Source organism: Eulemur rufifrons, chromosome 2 (assembly GCF_041146395.1).
Source record: "Eulemur rufifrons isolate Redbay chromosome 2, OSU_ERuf_1, whole genome shotgun sequence".
In the NCBI taxonomy this organism is placed as follows: Eukaryota; Metazoa; Chordata; class Mammalia; order Primates; family Lemuridae; genus Eulemur; species Eulemur rufifrons.
This window is the reverse complement of record NC_090984.1, coordinates 57,030,135-57,042,943: the sequence shown is the minus strand read 5'-3', so window position 1 is coordinate 57,042,943 and position 12,809 is coordinate 57,030,135. Positions and strand designations below refer to the sequence as shown.

The window sequence follows — 12,809 nt, the reverse complement described above, 5'->3', positions numbered from 1 at the left end:
ACAGTGATGAGCAAATGAGACGAACTCTGGCTTCAGAGCTTGCATGGACATGACTCAACCAAACACACACAAGTATATAATGAAAACCCTGATAGATGCTACCAAGGAGAAAGTTCCTATAAAGCTCCTCAGTGAGGAACCTGGATGGATGGGTGGAGGGCAAATGTCCAACACCTCCCTGAGAACGTGACATACGAGGTGAGGTGTGACATACGAGGAAGGACTATACAGGAATTAACTAGGCTGAGGATGAGAAGAAGGCAGATGAGAGTGAGGCCTTTCCCAGTCCGAGCGTAAGGAGAGCGGGTAGAGGCCGGCTTTTGAAGGCACTGCGAGGACAGTATAGCTGGAGCACTTCCAGAAGAGAGGCGGTGGCTGGAAAGGTGGGCAGACGCTATGTATGGCGTTCCGGGGTGCTTGAGACAGTGAGGTACAATTGAACGCAGACTGGGAGCAGGGCCAACTTGGATTTGAATCAGTGACTGTGGCGAAGGAACATTAATAATAAAGTGATGAAGTCATAAGGCTCTTGCCCTCACCTCAGCAATTGAGTTCAGTTGAAACCTAAAAGTGATTTTTCACTTTACTAAAGGATTCACTATCAGTTTCCTTTAAATATTTGCCCCCTAGTGCACCTAAAATAGATTTGATTGCTGTAGGTAAATCACACAATTCTGGAGGGACTCCCTCTTATGGAGGTGCGAATCTGGCTGTGACTATCTGTAGTAACCTGGCCATGACATAATGATAACAGATCTCGGAGCAAAGTATAGGATATGAAAATCATTGCCAAAAAGCCTACCGTCTTCAGTAGAAGTCTCAGAGTCTTACAAACTTTAAGAGAATATGTTAATCAGCAGAAAAATAAGCCTTGCCTTCCCTCCTGCCTTGCTCCCTGCCCACCTATGGCCCAAGCTCAAATCTTTAAATGATGTGGACCAGCAGAGGCCAGTGACATAATGACAGCTTCTCTCTCCCTCCATCCTCTTCAGAGTGGCAGGCAGTGGTTGGAAAGGAGGTTTCTACTCTTCCTCAAAGACCCTCAGAGGGTGCCTCTCTTGCCGCAGGCTCTCAGCCCTCCTGCTCGGAACCAGCTGCTCCCACCTTGAGACCTTTTCCTGTCTTCCCTGCTTCAAGTTGTGTGTAGGTAAGTATGTGTGTGATTGTGTGTATTTGATTTTGAAAGTGTCCTTGAAGAATCCTACGGACAGGTCTGATTTCTGTATTTCTACCTGACCTCTACTCCTCTTTTTAGAAGGAGTCAGATTATGGAATGGGAAGCTTCGGGTATATCCGGACAGGGCAAATCTTCTTTCTGGAAAACACAGTACCTTGGCATGTAGCCCAGGACCTGGGAACCAAAGTGGGGGTTGGAGGGAAGGACCAGAGAACTGCGTTCATGAGAGCATCTATGTGGAATGTTGGATGCAGTCCACATTCATCTTGTCACTCCTCACTCAGCCTCCCTCTTCACATACAAGCATCTACCCTTTGTGGTTCAGGCTTCAGTGCTGGTTTCCCTTCTGTGCCAAAGAGCAGAGGAATAGAGGCCTGAAGAAGGGAAAGATTTGTGCTTGGGGAGGAGGAGCAGGGTCTTCAGCCACCACTGGAGTGATTTTTTTTTGTCCTATGGTTGTTCCGCCCATCACTCTGTCAGTCTGTGCTCCAGGAGGGCAGGGACAGTGTCATATTCTCTACATCCTGAGCTTTCCACAGAGCTCAGTAACTATTTGCTGAACAAATGAGCAACCAAACCACACAGTCATCAGGTTGCCTGGATGGTGATTCTTGGCTACAAAAAGGTGGTGAAGGAAGGAGGATGGAAAGGTTTGAGGCATCTGGAGAAGGTGGTTCCGGTGACAAGTAGAGGAAAGAAAGGGAATGATTGTGGGTAAAAATGAAACAAAGTTACTGATTTTGAATAGAATCTACTCACTGCTAGGATAAAACCCTAGTGCTTTTATTTAACACTTTTAAGAAATCTGTAGGATCAAGTTAGTGGTCCATTCATCCAGGTTATAGAAAATAAATAGCCTACGATCTTTATTTAGTCCTACTTTGAGATTTAAACCCTCCAGTCTCCAGAGAGGTGGTGCTGGGAATTTAGGAAGAAGAATCTTCCTCGCAGAATTTTTGAGCTGGACTCTCAGAGAGCATACATACCCTCGGCTACACTCAACATGTGTGGGCCCAAAGCCTCTAGATGTGCTTCTTACGCACATAGAAGGAGCTTTGAAAATCTGGCTCCGTATTTTTAGTTTCCTGAATATTTTTCAGGCCAGGGAGCAGAGGCAAACACACATTGAAAAACACTAAGTAACTGTCCTATGCTAGTGGAGACTGCCTTGAGGTCTGGGATGGAGTTGAGGATACTGCGTATCTTCTCAGTAGTGGTTCTGGAATCCTTCCCATTCAGTACTACCCAGCATTGGTCTGCAGTTTGTTCAGCTATAAAACAGGAAAGTGTTTTTCTTGCTTGGATATTGTTATGGGTTGAACTGTAGCCCCCACAAACAGATATGTTGGAGTCCTCACTCCCAGCACCTCAGAATGTGACCTCATTTGGCAATAGGGTCTTTAGAGAGGTAATAAAATTAAAATGAAGTTATTAGGGTGGGCCCCAATCCAATGTGACTGATGTCCTTATTAAAGGGGGAAATTTGGATACAGACACAGACATGCACAGAAGGAAGGTAATACGAAGAGACACAGGGAGATGGCCATTTAAAAGGCAAGGAACACCTGAGGCTACCAGAAGCCAGGAGAGAGGCCTGGAACAGATTCTTCTTCAGCGCCTTCGTAGGGAACACCTGCTGTCACCTTGACTTCAGATTTCTGGCCTCCAGCCTGTGAAACTGTAAATTTCTAGCGTTCTAAGACACCCAGTTTGTGGAATTGTGTTACTGGAACCCTAGGAAACTAATACAGTTATTTTAAAAGGTAGATTTGATAAGTCTTTTTCTTTTTTTCTTTTTTTTTGAGACAGAGTCTCACTCTGTTGCCTGGGCTAGAGTGCCGTGGCATCAGCCTAGCTTACAGCAACCTCAAACTCCTGGGCTCAAGTGATCCTCCTGCCTCAGCCTCCCGAGTAGCTGGGACTACAGGCATGCGCCACCATGCCCGGCTAATTTTTTGTATATATATTTTTAGTTGTCCATATAATTTCTTTCTATTTTTAGTAGAGACAGGGTCTCGCTCTTGCTCAGGCTGGTCTTGAACTCCTGACCTCGAGCCATCCTCCCCGCTCAGCCTCCCAGAGTGCTAGGATTACAGGCGTGAGCCACCTCGCCCCGCCCTGATAAGTCTTTTTCTAAGAAATCTCTGCAGGTAGTAATTGGTTCTCAAGAATTCCTGATGATGATAATCCCTGTAAAGTAAACTGTACTGGGTGCATCCAACAGACATGGAAAAGGACAGAAGTAATCGTTTAGCCTACACTTAGTTATGGATGGGAGGTCCGCATGTTACTTGAAGCCTTAGATTTTCTGCTTTTGAGGAGTTTGAATGGTCAGATATTTTTTGCAAGATATGAGCATGAGGATTGCAGAACAGTATTTAGCAACTCTGTATGTTTAAAAAAGTATGTGCCTGTACATAAAAAAAAAAAGACTAGAAGGATGGATGCTAAGATATTTGTCAGAGGTTATATGTGAGTGGTAGAATTACAGGTAAATTTTATTTGCTTATTTGTTTTCTAAGATAATATATATTATTATATTCATGACTATATTATAAAATACAGTGAATATAAAACAAAACCTGGTATTTTTTGTTTTGAGTTCACAATTTCATTTTGTTTCTGACTCTTTCGGATAGGCCCTGCCTTCTGGTTATCAAAGGACCCATCAAAGGACTTTCCGTTCATGGAAATCTAGTTTTTCAGGGATAAGAATGGTCCTCCAATAGCAGTTTAAATTTGTATTACCTTTTCCTCTTTGCCATCTTCCAGCCTGTGGTGTTTTCCACTGAAGTCTACTGTATGGTTTAGTGGGGAGATCATGACATACTTAGTACATCATGATGAACAGCTTCATGGTTTTACATTGAAAGCGGCTGGAGTATAAACCTGTCTTTAAATACATGTGGAACTACTAAAAATAAACACCAACTCCCCAGCTAGTGATATTGGGCATAAGTGAGTTGAGTCTGAGCAGTTCCTTGTTGAAGACAAGGGTGCTCATTCCTTTGCTAGGACACCACTGCAGACACATTTGCACGAAATAACCCTCTCCAGAAAATCATTGCCAAGGACTGGGACAAAGACACCTTTTGGAGAACTACTCTTGGCAGGTACATGAGGGCATCCTTGGAGGCATCTGGTGGTGTGAGGTTTGTTCAAGAGCCATATAAAATATGACGTTAGGACTTTTTGGATACATTGACATAAAGCACACTAACATAGGATGATGATCGAGCCCAGTGAGCAGGGCTAGGCCTCGGCTTTCTTTGCCTAATCACAGATCACAGCTAAATGTAAGGTTGTAGCTCCCCCCGCCCATACACATTAATTCATCACGAGAAACGGGGGACAGTGCAGTCCATTGCAGGATAATGCTGGCTGTGCCCTTTTTGAGTTTAATGCGAATATTTAACAGTGTCAGTCTTTTGCCTGTTATTACTTAATGTCTGCAGAGTTGTTCAACTTGTTCTACTTGTTGTCTTCATAGCTAGTCTCAGCATCAGCAGATGCTCCAAGAAGGTACTATAGACGATGTCTTGTTCTATAGGACCCACGTCCTTAGCTTGATAGAGAGCTCTAGCAGCCAGTACCCAAGTGATCACAGAGGTACTCGTGTATGCACAGCTTTGTAAATTGAGGGTGCGAGGGATGGGTGTTTGGGGAGTAGAAGTCATCACTATGTAAGAGTTATTTTTCATGGTAGAAAGTCAGTAGATATTTTGTTAAACAAAAAAAAAATCAAAATAAAAGTATATGCATGATATTTTAAAATACGGACACAAAAGTGGCTAAAATAGTTTGTTAAAAGAAAGAAACAAAGAATAAACCAGAGACTGAAAGAAATGTTTTACCTCCTGGGAGAGTGAGAATGGGATGAATAGGATGGGGATAGAGTGACGCTTCTCCAAGGGTATTTTTTTGTATAGTTTTGACTCTTACAACCATTAATATTTTACTTATTAAAAAAATTAAATTGGCCGGGCGCGGTGGCTCACGCCTGTAATCCTAGTACTCTGGGAGGCCGAGGCGGGCAGATTGTTTGAGCTCAGAAGTTCGAGACCAGCCTGAGCAAGAGCGAGACCCCGTCTCTACTAAAAATAGAAAGAAATCATATGGACAGCTAAAAATATATATATAAAAAAAAATGAGCCGGGCATGGTGGCACATGCCTGTAGTCCCAGCTACTTGGGAGGCTGAGGCAAAAGGATTGCTTGAGCCCCGGAGTTTGAGGTTGCTGTGGCTAGGATGACGCCACGGCACTCTAGCCTGGGCAACAGAGTGAGACTCTGTCTCAAAAAAAAAAATTAAATTAAATCAATAATCATGGAAGAAAGCTCTAAAATTCAATATAAATATAAACAAATCAAACTGATTTCAAATGAACAACATAACCATGCTGAATGGAAAAAAAAGAATTAACAGAAGCAATAATTGAACATAGTAATTTGATTATATCCCTTCAATTTTTTTTTTTCTTTGAGACAGAGTCTCTCTGTCACCGGGGCTAGAGTGCAGTGGCGTAATCATAGCTCACTGAAATCTCACACTCCTAGGCTCAAGTGGTCCTCCTGACTCAGTCTCCTGAGTAGCTGGGACTAGAGGTGTGCACCACCATGGCTGGCTAATTTTTCTATTTTTTTTTGTAGCGATGCATCCTTTTAAAGTGCTAGGATTACAGGTGTGAGCCACTATTCCCGGCCTCTCTTCAATCTCAAGAAAAAATAATTGTAAACAAATCTTGGAACTCTACTTAAACAGCTGGTCTACTTAAAAGGTTAATCAATGTTAACATCACCAATAATGAGATAAGCCATCACATTCCTCCTATGTGATGCACTGAGGATATGATATCACATTTGTTATACTCTTGCCCCAAACAAATTAAGCTGAATCTAATGAGGAAATAGCAAATGGTTCCAAACTGACAAAAAATATATTAAAAAAGAATTGGATTGTAAGGTACTCTTAAAAAATGATCATATCATGAAAGGCAAAGAAAATCTGAGGACCTCTTCCAGATTAAAGAAGTCTAAACAGGCCAGGGACAGTGGTTTATACCTATAATCCCAGCATTTTGGGAGGCCGAAGTGGGAGGATCGCTTGAGGCCAGGAGTTCGAGACCAGCCTGGGCAACATAGCAAGATCGTGTCCCTACAAAAAATAGAAAAATTAGCTGGGTATGGTGGTGTGTGCATGTAGTCCCAGCTACTCAGGAGGCTGAGACAGGAGGATCACTTGAGCTCAGGAGTTTAAAGTTGCCTTGAGCTATGATGATGCCACTGTATTCTAGCCTGGGCAACAGAGCAAGACCTTGCCTCAAAAAAAAACCACAAACAAACAAACACTGAGGTCTAAACATCACATGACAACTAAGTGCAGTGTGTGACCCTGGATTAGATCCTAAACTGGAAAAGAAATTTTTATAATAAACTTCATTTGGACAACGAGTAAAATTTTGAGTATGGACTGTAGATTACATAATAATATTGTAGCACTGTCAAATGTCCTGTTTTTTATATTTGTAAAAATCCCTATGTAAAATAATCTCTTGTTTTTAAGAATTACACACTGAAGTGTTTAGAGGTAAATGACCATGATGTCTGCAACTTATTCTCAGATGGTTGGATACACACATGCGCGCGCGCGCACACACACACACACACAGAGCATGCACAAATGTGGTAAAACGTTAAAAAGTGCAGAATGTGAGTGAGAGATAAAGGAGTTCTTTGTATTATTCTTGCAACTTTTCTGTAAGTTTTAAATGATTTCAAAAAATTTTTTTTTTTTTGTTTAAATTGCTTCTGCCTCCTTCCTTGACACTTAAAATTATTTCCCTTCTCCCTCTCACTCTCATTTTGGGGTCCTTATTGGGGAAGAGTTTACATAATGTTGAACTTTACTGGTGAAATGATGTGGGGGAGATGGAAATTAGTGTCACTCACAATGGGAATGCGGTGACTGGGCACCAACTCTTTAAACAGCTGAAGAGGAAACGCTGCTGTTCTGTCTGGTACAGTCTCTACCCGTTCAAGGGCGGTGATTTGGAGTCTGCCCCACCTCCCTTGCCCTAGAGGGAAAGGGAAGGGAAGCATTTTAGTCACAGATCTCATCATTATAATTTAATCTTAATTTGGTCATTGCTAAGTGAGAGGAAAAGGGGAATCACGAAAGATATTAAGAGGGACGTGTATCCATATTATGTACCAATCTTTCTCTTTTTATTAAATTTTTTCTTAATTAATTTTTTTTTTTTTTTTTTTTTTTGAGACAGGGTCTTGCGCTATGTTGTCCAGGCTGGAAGTCAGCGGCTCTTCACAGGCTCAATCGTAGGGCACTGCAGCCTTGAACTCTTGGCCTCAAGGGATCCCCCGCCTTAGCCTCTTGAGTAGCTGGGACTACAGGTGTGTGCCACCATGGCAGGCTTTCAACCCCTGTGTTCTTAAAAGGCCAGGCTGCACAAAGGTGTGTGGGACCCCTCAATATAGATGGATTTAACAAGCTAACCTGAAACCATTTTCTTATTTAAAAGCTTTGCATTGGACCACTGTGGTTAAATTTCTTTAATATGTAGAATAGTGCTAGTACAATACAGAAAAGCAGCCCAGTCCCCACATCCTTTGCTGTAATTCCAGTATTTACAGTAGACAACTGGATGTTCCAATTCAGAAGTTTAGGTACAGATTTCACAATTACAAAGAGCTGACATCAGCATCATTCTCAAAGGACAGTCACCAAAGGAGCAATGCAGAAGCCAGAAATATTGACGAAATGCTTTAACCAAAAATTGTACAGAAAACAAAGATTCCCTGACAAGCCATCAAATTCACGGCCAAGAAGTAGCAAGTTACAATGTTAGCAACACGGCGGCATCCAATAGGTAACTGTCACGGCTGTACATAGGTAACCACAGACAGCTTGGAAGGCTGGGGGCACAGAAGACCTAAGATCTGAAGTCAGCCCGTGCCAGGTCCCTGCAGTTTACAGCTGGGTCCGTTCATTCTGAGGACCCCACTAGAGGCCCTTTCTACAGAAGTCTAGTCGTCCCTAGCAGTTTCGGATATTCTTTGTCCATGTTAAGGGACACAGATAGTCTGCAAAACCGGCTGCTTTCATAAAGAAGGAAGCATAGGCCTCTTAATTTTACAAAAGGTGCACAAAAAAGGCTAAATCCTAAGCAATTGTGCAGTGTGCAGAGTGTGCCCCCGGCAGCACAGCCTCCCCATTTTGTGTTCTTTTGTTTGAATTGGCTTCTCTCTGTACTGTGCACAGTGAATGCCCAATATGGGATTAAGCTGCTATTCTCATGGGTGAATTTTCATTTTTGTTGGAAATCAAAGCCTTAAATGAAAAAAAAAAAATCCACTTTATCTGGAGCTGGTAGAGCAGGTTTGTTCAGGAAGCCACACCTTGTTGGCATCACATAGGCCTGAGAGCCTCTGTCCTGGAGAACTGAGCCAATTAATTTTCTGTACCAAAATCTTGGCAGGTATCAACCTGCCCTTCATAAAGGCTCAGCAGCTACACTGCTTCCGAGATGTTTCATCTCTATGTTAAATCCCTATAGGGCTGGAGGAGAGGATTGGGTGGACCAGCCCTGTCCTGCCTGGGATTCTGCTACCCCGAAGGCCCTCTGGGACTTCATGTAAGAGGCTGGGTGTGCTTATCAGTGGGTGGGTTGGAGGTCTTCTGTACTCAGGTACATACCCAGCTCCCAAGACAATTAAACAAGCTGTTTTTCCATCCCCTTAGCAAACGAGACTGAAAAAGGCCTACCTGGCCTACATTAAATAAAATGAAGTCTGGCGATTTTTAAACACAGCTGCAGATGTAATCAGCAGGTTAAATTACAAGCTTCTGTTTGACAGGAGTGCTCCATCTTTAGAATCCTTGTATACCACACTACTGCTTTCTTTGTGGACCTTTTCATAATTTTATGCACCCTTTTTTTTTTTTTTTTTTTTTTTGAGACAGAGTCTCACTCTGTTGCCCAGGCTAGAGTGCCATGGCGTCAGCCTAGCTCACAGCAACTTCAAACTCTTGGGCTCAAGCAATCCTTTTACCTCAGCCTCCCGAGTAGCTGGGACTACAGGCATGCGCCACCATGCCCGGCTAATTTTTCTATATGTATTTTTAGCTGTCCATATAATTTCTTTCTATTTTTAGTAGAGACGGGGGTCTCACTCTTGCTCAGGCTGGTCTTGAACTCCTGACCTCAAGTGATCCACCTGCCTGGGCCTCCCAGAGTGCTAGGATTACAGGTGGGAGCCACAGTGCCCTGCCTATGTTAATTGTTTTATTGTTTTGCATTACTATGATCTACCCTCTGTTTTTAAAGATAAAGCTTTCAGATCATTTTCAGCTTCATTGGACTCTCAGCTGTGCTTTTCTGGGCTTCTCATCTTTGAATTTGAAGAGGAATGAACAAGTCAGTCATTTCAGAGCCCAGATTTGAAGGATCTAAAAAAAAAAAGGAAAATCTCCCCTTTTTCCCCCCAAATAGCACTTCTGCCTAAAGGCAGCGCAGTGGCCTGCTTGTGCCTGGGTGTGAATTAGGGATCTGAATGAGGGAAACTGGAGGCTGCAAAAGGGCTCTGGAAGAAGTTCAAAAGCAAATTCATTGTCCACATTTTGCTTAGGTTTGCCTTGTACAGAGATTAGAAAGCAAGACCTCTGGAAGCAATGTAAGAGAGCTGTGATTAAATAATCTGAAGCTCTTTACCCAGGGAAGGGCTGTTATACAACTAGTCCTAAGAACGTAGCATAAATAAATGGGTTCAAATAGGCACAAAAATAGAATGCATAATATTTGTTTAGATAACAGGAAAAAAAGTTCCCCTGGTACAAACCAAAATAACTGTGGAGACTTGATCATCTTTATTAGCAGAACAGAAGTGACCCGGTTTCAGTGTCCTTCTGGAGCCTGGATTCTCAGAGCAAGGATGATTATATAGTGATCAACATGGTTTCAGTGAGTACCAGGAATTGGCCTCTGTTAGGGAAGAGAAAGAGCCACACTCAGATGTAGGGACAGGAAAACATACCACAGTACAGACCACATGGTAGCTGTGTGATAAATACTGATCAGTTTGTGAATATATTCTTAGAAGCCAGTTGAATAATCACTTTTGTTAACAGGTAACACTGAATTATAGTCTCCTGGTTCTCACTGGCACAAGACAACTTCATAGACACATACATATTGCACAAAACTCTAGGACAGGTTTCTGTAGGGGAAGGTTTCCACCTGGTCCCTGCTGTTTCCTACAGAAGGCTGACAAAAATTCCTTAAACCATTGCTCATTGTGACCCAGTGTGCTTCCTCCTGTGAAGGGCTCTGAGTCTCTCTTTACTTCCTTGGCAAGCTCTGGTGGCATCAGCTGGCCTTGGTCATAGGCAAGAATCATTCAATATAATAGCAATTGCTACAGCTGTGACTCCTTCCTTTTGGCAACAGACCTTGGGCCCTTATAAAAGTCCTCAGGGGCTCAAAATGACAGATGTCTTTAAAAAAAATATACAAACCAGAATCAGCTTGCCCATCCTCAGAGGAAGTTGACTATGGTCATTATTCTGCTGAGAGGAGTTGCTAGCTTTTCAGGGTAGCTTGCTGTTCCCTTGCCAGTACAACTTCTCTTCCACTTTTTTCTTTTTCCATCGGCAGAGAAGCAGCATCTTAAAGGTCTTCCTGAAGGTTCTGTTGCAGAGGGCATAGCAGATGGGGTTGACAGTGCTATTGACATAACACAACCAATAGCCCAAGTGCCACAGGGTGACTGGGACACACTCGTCACAGAAGGTGGAAACTAGGACCATGATGTTATAAGGGGTCCACGTGATGATGAAGGCCAGGAGAATGGCACTCAAGGTCCGGGCTGCTTTCCTCTCTTTGACTAGGACCATTCTCTTCCGTTTCGTCATTTGATGGCTGAGGTTGGGATCGAGGCCTTTTGTTGAAGGGTCCTTGGCCACTGGGAAGGAGCAGGGCATGATTTTCACTTTGTGACAGCCATTGCTGGTCTCCTGGGTCCCATCAGCTTTTACCACCAATCGGAATTTATAGGCCACACATTTCTGACTCTTGGGTCTATGAGCAGCAGCTGGAGACAGGAAGTATTTTGGAGTGTCATAGTCATTTTGTTCAGTCTGAGCTTTCACAAAAGTTTCCTTGGTCTCTTCAGCACTGAATTCATCCCTTGGGCTTTCCTTGGCCTGACTCTTGTAGACCACTTGGAAGACAGGGTCAGCGGTGGGCTTGTCCTCATCCTCTGAGGAGGGGTAGCTGCTACAGGTAGTGAGCTGCTCAGCTTTGGCCCAGTCGGTTCTTGGGCCAGTGCCTTGGGATGGCTTTCCAGGGGTGGAGGTGCTCCTGTGGGAGGACGACCAGGAGGCCTGGTTCCTTTCCCTCTGGGCCAGCGCGGGTCGAGGGCAGCTGAGGCAGGATCTGAGCAGAGCCCTGTGAGCCGGCTTTCTCTTCTCAGCGTCGGCCACGGAGTCAGAGCCCTGGAGGTCAGCCAGGTCTTTGGTTCGCTTCTCTGTTTCCCGGTAGATTCGGCAGTAGAGGATGGTCATGACAGAAACAGGGATGTAGAAGGCAGCGATGGCAGTGCCGAAGGTGATGGTGGGCTCAGAGAGGAACTGGATCTGGCACTCGTCTGGTGGGACCGTCCGCTTCCCCACCAAGTACTGCCAGCAGAGGATTGCTGGGGCCCAGAGGATGAAGGAGATCAGCCAGGCCAGGCCGATCATGACGCCAGCCCTCTTTGGGGTGCGCTTGGCCCGGTATGTCAGGGGTCTTGTGATGGAAAAGTAACGGTCAAAACTGATCACCAGGAGGTTCATGACAGAAGCATTGCTGACCACATAATCCAGTGCAAGCCAAAGGTCGCAGGCCAGGCTCCCGAGAGCCCAGCGTCCCATGAGGATGTAGGTTGTGTAGAGGTTCATGGAGAAGATGCCAATGATGAGGTCTGCACAGGCTAAGCTGAGCAGGTAATAGTTGTTAACTGTCTTCAGCTGACTGTTGACTTTGAAGGAGATCATGACCAAGACGTTGCCCACGATGGTGATCAGGCTCACCACGGCAGTCACGGCCGCAATAGTGATGACTTCCCACAACCCGTGGCGTTCCAAAGGCTGGTGATTTACTGGGGTGCCGTTGACGGTGGTCACATTGTGGTAAGATTCCCCTTCCATGTTGGTGCAAGAATTTACGTTAGGATTAAGTCTTAGGTTTTAGACTGTTCTCCTTTCTATCTCACCTCTTCTTGGCCAGCATCTGGAAGAGAGGAAAACACATCAGCTCCACTCGCCAGCATGACTTTCTCTTCCACTCATTGTTTACAGTTTCTAATAGAATAATAAACGTGGCTTCCCATGTATTCAGAACAAGATGCCGAAATTTCTAAAGTTTTGATAACATTTTTATAATGGCATCATCCTTTTTTGCTTTTTTTGTGATTCCCAATGTCCTAGTCCCTTTCTTGTGCATGAGGCTGCTGCCCTCTTGTGGCAATTTTTAAAAAGGGAGCTGGGAGGATGAGAAAGGTGAAGGAATAGGGAAGACAATTGGGTTGTTGAGGACCAAAGAGAGGAAAGCAGGGATGTTAAATTACCTTAGATTGCAATG

General features: G+C 44.0%; 1 protein-coding gene across 1 annotated transcript; it reads right to left on the bottom strand.

Moving 5' to 3' along the window:
* Positions 1 to 10,777: 10,777 nt before the first annotated feature.
* CHRM5 (cholinergic receptor muscarinic 5) lies at positions 10,778 to 12,376 on the bottom strand. The gene has a single exon (XM_069462116.1). It carries the CDS (start codon positions 12,374 to 12,376, stop codon positions 10,778 to 10,780), a length of 1,599 nt encoding a protein of 532 aa, XP_069318217.1.
* Between the last annotated feature and the right edge of the window lie 433 nt (positions 12,377 to 12,809).

Bases quoted from the DNA above. Each gene is read 5' to 3' on its own strand.
- CHRM5 (XM_069462116.1), bottom strand. From the start codon at position 12,376: ATGGAAGGGGAATCTTACCACAATGTGACCACCGTCAACGGCACCCCA.